This window comes from Fundulus heteroclitus, chromosome 16 (assembly GCF_011125445.2).
Source record: "Fundulus heteroclitus isolate FHET01 chromosome 16, MU-UCD_Fhet_4.1, whole genome shotgun sequence".
Classification (NCBI taxonomy): domain Eukaryota; kingdom Metazoa; phylum Chordata; class Actinopteri; order Cyprinodontiformes; family Fundulidae; genus Fundulus; species Fundulus heteroclitus.
Genome location: NC_046376.1, coordinates 17,366,759 through 17,374,742, shown reverse-complemented (window position 1 = coordinate 17,374,742; position 7,984 = coordinate 17,366,759). Strand labels below are relative to the sequence as shown.

Here is a 7,984-nt window from a genome sequence, read left to right as displayed (position 1 = left end):
TCCTTGGCATACAAGATAGCTTTTTTTTTTTTTTTATTCAGTTCTTTTGGGGGCTTTTTCTTTCTTTTTCAAAATTTATGCTGAATTAACCCTAAGAACGTCTCAGGGAAAATACGCAAGGTCGATCGGGCTTGCTCGAAGGAGTCCTGAGTTCAAAGCCAGTCTAGATGCAGCAGCTGCTCCACAGAACGACCACTCCATTAATTTAGGGCAATTAAGACCATTAGCTCCACTAATGAAGCCGGTGGGCAAGCAGGAGGAGGGCTGTTGCTCTTACACCAGGTGCCGAGGCCATACGCAGGAAGTATCAGCAGGGGTTAACACCTGGCAATAATAAACTTTTTTTTTTTTTTTTTGAAAAGTCCATTTTAGACAGGGTGCTCTGAAAAAACACAGCAAAAGGCTTCCAGCATGAAGAGCGACGCATTTAACAGCACAGTCCCTGACAAAAGTCTTGTCACTTATCCATTTTTGAAGTAAATTATTAGTTCAATGTTCACATTACTCTCTGTAGACGAGATCAGACATTTCCGTGTTCGTTAAATGATCAATCTTTCTTCAGTAAGGCAAACTTATTTGAGGATATTGAGCACAATTTGGTAGGGTTTTAGCTCTTTCTAAACCAATGGATTCATTAAAAGTCAGGTTATAAGCTGCTGTTTCTACAAAATGGATAAGTGACAAGTCTTCTGTCAGGGACAGTATATTCCACTTCAAGGTACTGAATGCTTTTTGCATGCTCTGTGGATGCCATAAAAATCTGAGCTGATTTTATGGCACATAAGCGCCATATAAGTTGACAGAAAAATCGACTTAGCAAACAAAAGGTTATCCAGAGGGCAACGATTGTAACATGCGCCTCTGTTTGCCACAGTGGAGCCATTGATTGTGAAGGAGGAAGGGATTTTGGTAATCAGAACTTTCTGTGATGCTAATGGAAATCACACGACCGAGAGGGAAATCAGAAATATTTTATTCCAGGCCAACAACAATACAAAAAAAAAAAATCTTTGGAAGAGGTCTGACTTTATTTATTGAAAAACAGCACCAGTCCCTCCCGCCACCAGGACTAGGGACATGACGCACGAAATGAAGACAAACTATAATCAAAATCATTTCCTCCCACGAGTTCACTAATCCGCTGTTTGTTAAAGAGATGCTGCCCCGCCTCCAGCTCACCTAAAACAGTACTTTTGCAAAGAAACGTAAACGGCGCGGCTTCATTTTACAGGGACAACTCTGGCTTTACGTCGGCTCTGTTCTTCAAACCCGGAACAACTGCTAGAAGCAAACACTTAACCCCAAAGCTGAAGGAGGTCTTTCCTAACGCCGCACCAGAGCCAGTCAATGAGGGAGCAGCCCCCCTCCCGGCTCCGCTCCTCCATGAAAAAGGCCACCATTGTGTGTGAGGGATCGCCATGGCTACTGCCGGCGAACTGTAAGCCTTTCGGGATTATTAGCATTCCTCTGAACCCCGAGCACTGTAGCGCCGCTGCTCGCCTTCCTGTCCGTCCGCCTTTAAGAGAAACACGCCATTTCTTTCATCGGCAACTGCAGGAATTTTTTTTTTTTTTTTTTACGTGTGGCTGGGAATTAATTAAAGTCGAATTATGGGCTGCGGCAATATTGGGCTAACCCAGACAGAGTTGAACCAACAGCCGAGGAGGAGGGTGAAGGGTGAATGTGGCCTTGTTCATATGGGCAGGGTCGCTTATCAGCGGCTTGAAGGCAACAAAGCGACAGAACAATGGGATAGAAATATAGTGAGAAGCAAAAACATTCCTTCCCCTTGAATCTTTCCAACTTTTATCAGATTACGCCCACAAGCTTCAGTAATTTTTTTTTTTTTTTGTGACCCCTAAGTAGCACATGTACACTTCTATTCAGCCTCCTTGACTCTGATGCTCCTAATTAAAACTCAGGCTAACCAGTTTCCATCAGATGCCACCTTAATTAGTAAAGCCCACCAGCACGTAATGTAATCTAAGTGAAAGTCGGGCTGTTCTGTGACGGTCTTGAACGGCTTTGTTGGAGAACGGCGTCACACGACAGACAGAGCAGAAGGGTCAGAGGGGGAGTTGTGGAGGAGTTCAAAGCAGGTACGGGTTAGAAAATGATCACAACAGAGCGCTGTTCAAGACATCATGCAAAAAAATGGATAGAGTACGGCACAGCTGAAAGCTTAGAGAGACGCGGACCCTGCACCTGATGGCACGGGCAGTATCAGGCAAAGAAGCTGCCAAAAGGCCCATGGGTTCTCTGGAGGAGCGGCAGACATGCGCGGCCCAGGAGGGAGAATCTGTCCGCAGAACAACGATCAGTGGTACCATACGGCCTGTATGGAAGAGCGGCAGTCGAAAGAGAACCTTAAAAAGTCTTATATGAACACATCCTATGGTGAAACATGGGGGTGGCAGCATCATGGGGTGGGGATACTACCCCCCCCCCCCCTCCCCCCAACAGGCATAATTACTGTAGATGGAGCTAAATATACTTCAGCGCCAGAGGAAAACCTTTTAGATGCAACAAAACGGTGGAGACTAGGGGGAGATGTCAATTTCCAGCAGGACAACAACCCTAAATGTGAAACCGAGCCAACAACGGCAAAGGCTAGGATCACAGCATGATGCATTAGAAAGACCCAGTCGCAGTAAAGATCTAAATCCATTTGAGAAGCAAAACTTCAAAATTGATCTTCAGTCACTATTCATCTAGTCTGAGCTTGAGCTATTTTTAAACAATGAGCAAGAATTTAGGCTTAGGATGTAAAAAAAAAAAAAAAAAAGAAGCTAATAGACAGCCCCCAAAAAGACTTGAAACTGGAATTGCAGCAAAAGGCGGTTCAACAAAGTATTGAATACTTTTATTTGCAAAACATTTTTTAAAACCATGGATGAGTTGCATTTGACTTCACAATTTTGGTAACTCCGTCACGTAAAATCCCAATAAAAGTGAAGCCTGTGGTTGCAAAGGGACAAAATGTGAAAAGGTTTACAAGGTGTCGGGACTCTTTCCAATTCGCTGTAGTGAAAATTTCATAAAACATGAAAGTATACTTTAATTCACGAAAATATAAAACAGTAAAACAAAAAGACCAGGTTGTGTAAACCTGACATCATGAGGTTCCTCATAGCAATAATAATAAAAAAAAAGAAAAATCTAAAATGTTTCCGCTTCCATAAAGCCAATGTTTAGAGGTTATTTTCAATAAGTATGTTGTAACTCCCCCACTTAAATAGACCGCGCTAACACACGGTATAAACACAAGTTAAATAAATCCGTGTCCATGGGAAAGGATTAAACAGAGTTATGTGAACCGTGCTGTAAAATGTAATGCAATATAGTGATTACTAGCTTAGGAAGTTTCTGCTGTGTGTGTGTGACGAGCCAGCGAAACCACCTAATTCTAAAATAATGCAACAATTGCATCTTTGTTGCAGAGGGTGCGTGGCACAATGCGGCCACTATCGGCCGCTAATTAGAAAGCCCGGACCCACGGTGACACAACGGCCTCTGTTTCTGCGGGCTCCGCTATCAGGCCTCAGACTCCTTTAACCGCTGGCACCTTCGCCAGCGTAGAGAAAAGTAGGTCTACCTTCCCTGAGGGGAAAGCAGGGGCCTCAGTGACATTCCACGGTGCGTGCCAAAACATTTAATGGTAACCATTTCCCCGGAGTGTTTGCGCAGTACCAGTTTGAATTTCATACGCCTGTATTGTTCCAGGTAGGGCTTTACGTGTAAACAGCTCGGCTAAGGCCTAAATAGAGCGCGGAACAATGGCATCGCTGGAAGGAACAAACTTGCTACAGGTACGTTAGAGGTGGTTTATTGTTTAACAGCTGCTAAAACAATGAAAACGGTTGCTATTGGTCAGCGTCTGCAGCCGCGGAGGCCGGACCACTGCGACGGATCGCTTTTCTTCTTTTTACTTTGTGTTTACGGTGAATTACTTAGACGGGGCTGCGGTGTTTGTCTTGCACTTTTCTGGCAGACGGTCGGACTTCCTGACACAGATTCAGCGGAGAACAGTCACTTTTTTCTTTTTTTTTTTCCCTCCTAAGATGCTATCAGAGAGCTCCTGCTGGATGCGACGGCCACCGGGAATCATGACACCTGGGGAGGGCCCTGCGAATTAAAAGAGAGCTGTCAGGGTTATCTTAAAGCGACACGAAACTCAAGTGTGCGCTCATAATCCTCAGAGGCAGATTGTGGTGATCTTAAATCTTTACCGCTGGCTGCTTCCTGGGGACCCCTAACCAATCGCAAAGCTGATTCCTGTGTGGCCGCACTTCGGTGATGTTTTTGTCCCTTGAAGAAGATGATAAAGACGTCGGTATTTCGCCTTGTGCAAAACAGATATTTCCGAAGCAAACGGGATTTAAGAGATGCCACCAACCACTCGGTGTCACTTAGTAGCGTCATGACATCGTCCAGCACATCTGGATCAGTAACGTCGTCATAGGTCAGAAGCATCTCATACATCTTGCTGGACGTGGCCTTTCTTATCTGGAGTTTAAAAGCAAAAAAAAATAAAAAATGAATAAATGAACAAATAATTGGATCTAAATAACGATTTAAAAGAATTACAGTTCATTAAAAACAAGGTCTATACATGAATAAAACCTATAGTCAAACAGAAATAGAAATATTAGGCTATAATATAGGCATCCAGAAGGAAAGGGCTAGCCAATCATTTTTGAGGGTGCTAAAATCTGGAGTATGTGGATTAGGGACGATGAAGCCATGGTGAACTTACCACAGGGAACGAGTGGCAGAGCATCAACAGCAGCTGGGACAAAACCTTCTTCCTCACGTCTCCCTGGAACTGGATCAGCCCACAGAATCTGCAGAGCAACCACGATGAGGCTTCGTTGTGCTTCGGTGATGCAGTTGCCGGCTTTTATACACGGGAGGGAACTTACACATCTATACAGGCACATAGCTTGTTGACGTCCTTGGACCTCCTGAACTCTTTGCAAAGATCCAAAAGCTCCAAGCAGACCCAGTGACTTTTGAAACAAAGAGATAGAAACACCTCAGTCATCCCAGATGTATACGTACACAGTTTTGTAACCAAAAGAAAAAGAAAAAAAAAGAAAATCACTTACTCTTCTTCTTTGGTGAATATTTCAAAAATGTTGTTAGCAAGCATCTGACTGAGCATCTTAAGTAAGGAAACAGATACTCTAAAAAAGAAGAGAGAAAGAAAATTGCATCACTGCACATCCAAAATATTATGCATATAAACTGTTTTTACAAAGATTAGGCTGGCTTAGTTTTAAACAGAGAGAAAAGTAAGGTCTCGAAATGACGCTTCTAGCTCAATCAGGCACCTGTCATTGTGACGATTATCCCTAAAGATCCTCAGCAACGTCTGTGCAAACTGTGTCAGAGCATCGCGGTCGTTCTGAATCCCTTTCAGGAAGACGAACAGCGACTGGGAGGAGTGATGCACCTGAACAAAAGCGGAAGAGTGCAGGAGTTGAATTCAAGTAACCCCGCCTGAACGTCAGCGCAGGACTATCTACTGCTGCCTGGATGGAGCAAATTAGTTTAAGAAAGTAATAAGGTAAAAATGGTGTGGGAAAACAAAGAAAAGCACACATGAAGACGTGTAAAGTCCGTCCTACTTGTAATATAGCACCATAAATAATAGGGCTGTGCATAAAAATCGATATAAAGATTAATATCGATATTTTTAAAAACGATTTAATATCGATATTCTGGCTTTCAATATCGATATACCTCCCAACCTCTAGGGGGCGTTTTTTTTTTTTGTTTTTTTTTTGTTTTTTTTTTTTTTTCTTCCCCAGTGTCCTGTCTAGCAATATGGCAATAGGAATTGATATCTCAATGCCAGATAGAGCTCGACAGATTTTGCTTTTACAAGTGGAGCAAACGGCTTTCGCCATAGTGCTCCACTTGATTTATGCTTGTAAATAGCTTTATTATGATTCCTGCAAGGAGAATTTCAAATTATATGGACATGACAATGGGAGAGTAAAGGAAGAACAAAAAGTGAAAGAAGAAAAAAAAGAGTAGAGGTGAAAGAAAGAGGAGATTAAAGGGAGAGAATGATAAAACCTTCTTTGTCTGCTCCATCACCTGGAAAGAGACACAAAAAGAACAGCACAACCAACAGACATAAAGCAACAGATACACTCGAATAACACCTAGATGCCATTGCTAAATCATATATATTATTATGTAAGCTGACATGTGTAATGTGATATTTGAAAAAAGAAAGTGAAAGAACATAAATAAATAAATAAATAAATTACAAGATTACTGTATATAAGTGAACACTTAATACCTGGGACCCAGCACCTGTGGGAGATGTGAAAGTGCACTAGTTTAGGTGAACATTATCCAGAAATAGCTTGATAGTGATTGTGGAGAACCGAAGACCCTAGGGGGCGTTATTACAGCGCAACCATTACAGTTCACAGCAAAGGAGAGCGAGTGAGACGAATTTGTGGAACGGCCGACAGGATTTTAGAAGCTCCTTTGACCCTAAAATCAGATGTTTGGGCACATTTTTGGTTTCTGTGACACGTTAAATGCATTGAAGCAAATGCACTTTATTTTCCTGTTAATATGTCTGTGATCAATAAATAGAACATAAACATAATATTTGGCTGATTTTGGTGATTGAATCACTGAGCATTAATTCAAAGTAATAAATATCGATATTGGAATCAAATCAAGCTGAGCCATGTATCGAGAATCGTATCGTATCGTGAGCTGTGTATCGAGAATCGTATCGAATCGGCTCATCCTAGATGATACCCAGCCCTAATAAATAATGTAATTTAGGGTAAACATAGACTTTCTAAAATGATTTCTCTCCTTCATTGGGCTAGAACAGTTTCTGTAACTTCGTTTCTCCGAGGTTCTACTGCGTGATCTAAATATGCCTCGCTTCTTTCTGGCTTGTGCGTGTATGGGAATGTACTGTGAGACCCCTAAACTTGGCCCGTACATATACAAATTCAAATATATCAGTGCCTCTTGTCACAGAGGATGTTTCTATAGAAGAATAAAAACCATAAGCGGAGGAGATAAAAACAAGATTGGGGCTGGATGGTCTCCGAGGGAGCATGTTTTAAAGCAAAAATGGCAGATTGGTTTAACGTCTTGGGCCTCACTGTTATTACAGGCCTTAAATGTATTTTCTTTCTTCGGTCTATAAACACTAACGTTAAAAATAAGCTTGAGTCCTCGCAGCCTGGACCTCTTCTGAATGTCTGGTGTGAACAGGTTAAGTCGCAGTGGGAGAGAAATAAGAGCTCAATCGACCCCGGTTACGAGCCGAGGCTGAACCTCCAGAGAGATGTTGCGTAAAGAATTAAAAAAAAAAAAAAAAAAGGCTGCAGAGGAGTTTCACAGGCATAGTTTTAAGATAAACCACAGATTAAAACCAGAAGAATAGCTTCTTTGTCTGCATAAAGAAGAAATGGGAGAATGAACCGATGTTTCAGGTCCAGCGGTCGTGCAAAGGTCTGCAGGTTAAAACGTAGCAGGAGAGCAACAGCAGCTGATCTGTGTGATTCCAGGAACACACCGAAAAGCAGGTGTAGCACAGAGGAGACAATAATAGACAAACAGCTCCCCCTGTTGGTCGGACACCCCGAGTAACAAGCAACAAACAGCCGCTGAATTCTTATTGGCTACAGCGAACCCACAAGTGGCCACATTTAGTGATCCTGAACGATAAAATCGAAGCTTCTGTGTTGAAATAAACAACTTGTGCATTTGTCACATTCCATTAACTGATAAATATCCCCAATATGTATTTTTTATTAAAAAGAAAACTTCTCATCAGTTTTGCATGTCCACATTATGTTAATTGCTTTGTTTAATTGAACTGCTTTGTTTGTGCCGTTGCCATGAAAAATAAACATCCACTAAATCCACTTTGTAGGTTAAATCTGGGCTTGAGTATCAAATTAAAGGCAAACTGTCTCTAGTTGCAGCTAGTGGC

The 7,984-nt window shown here is 42.1% G+C and overlaps 1 protein-coding gene across 2 annotated transcripts in view; it reads right to left on the bottom strand.

Moving 5' to 3' along the window:
• Positions 1 to 3,810: 3,810 nt before the first annotated feature.
• Positions 3,811 to 7,984, bottom strand: part of tbcd (tubulin folding cofactor D) — a 30,100-nt gene continuing 25,926 nt past the window's right edge. For both annotated transcript variants that reach the window (XM_012871026.3, XM_021320705.2), the window contains 7 exons: positions 5,334 to 5,455; positions 5,109 to 5,186; positions 4,923 to 5,009; positions 4,757 to 4,844; positions 4,397 to 4,506; positions 4,230 to 4,308; positions 3,811 to 4,125 (listed from right to left, as the gene is read on the bottom strand). In XM_012871026.3, coding sequence (XP_012726480.2) covers positions 4,105 to 4,125; positions 4,230 to 4,308; positions 4,397 to 4,506; positions 4,757 to 4,844; positions 4,923 to 5,009; positions 5,109 to 5,186; positions 5,334 to 5,455 — 585 coding nt within the window. In that variant the 3' untranslated portion in view covers positions 3,811 to 4,104. The remainder of the gene's footprint in view (positions 4,126 to 4,229; positions 4,309 to 4,396; positions 4,507 to 4,756; positions 4,845 to 4,922; positions 5,010 to 5,108; positions 5,187 to 5,333; positions 5,456 to 7,984) is intronic.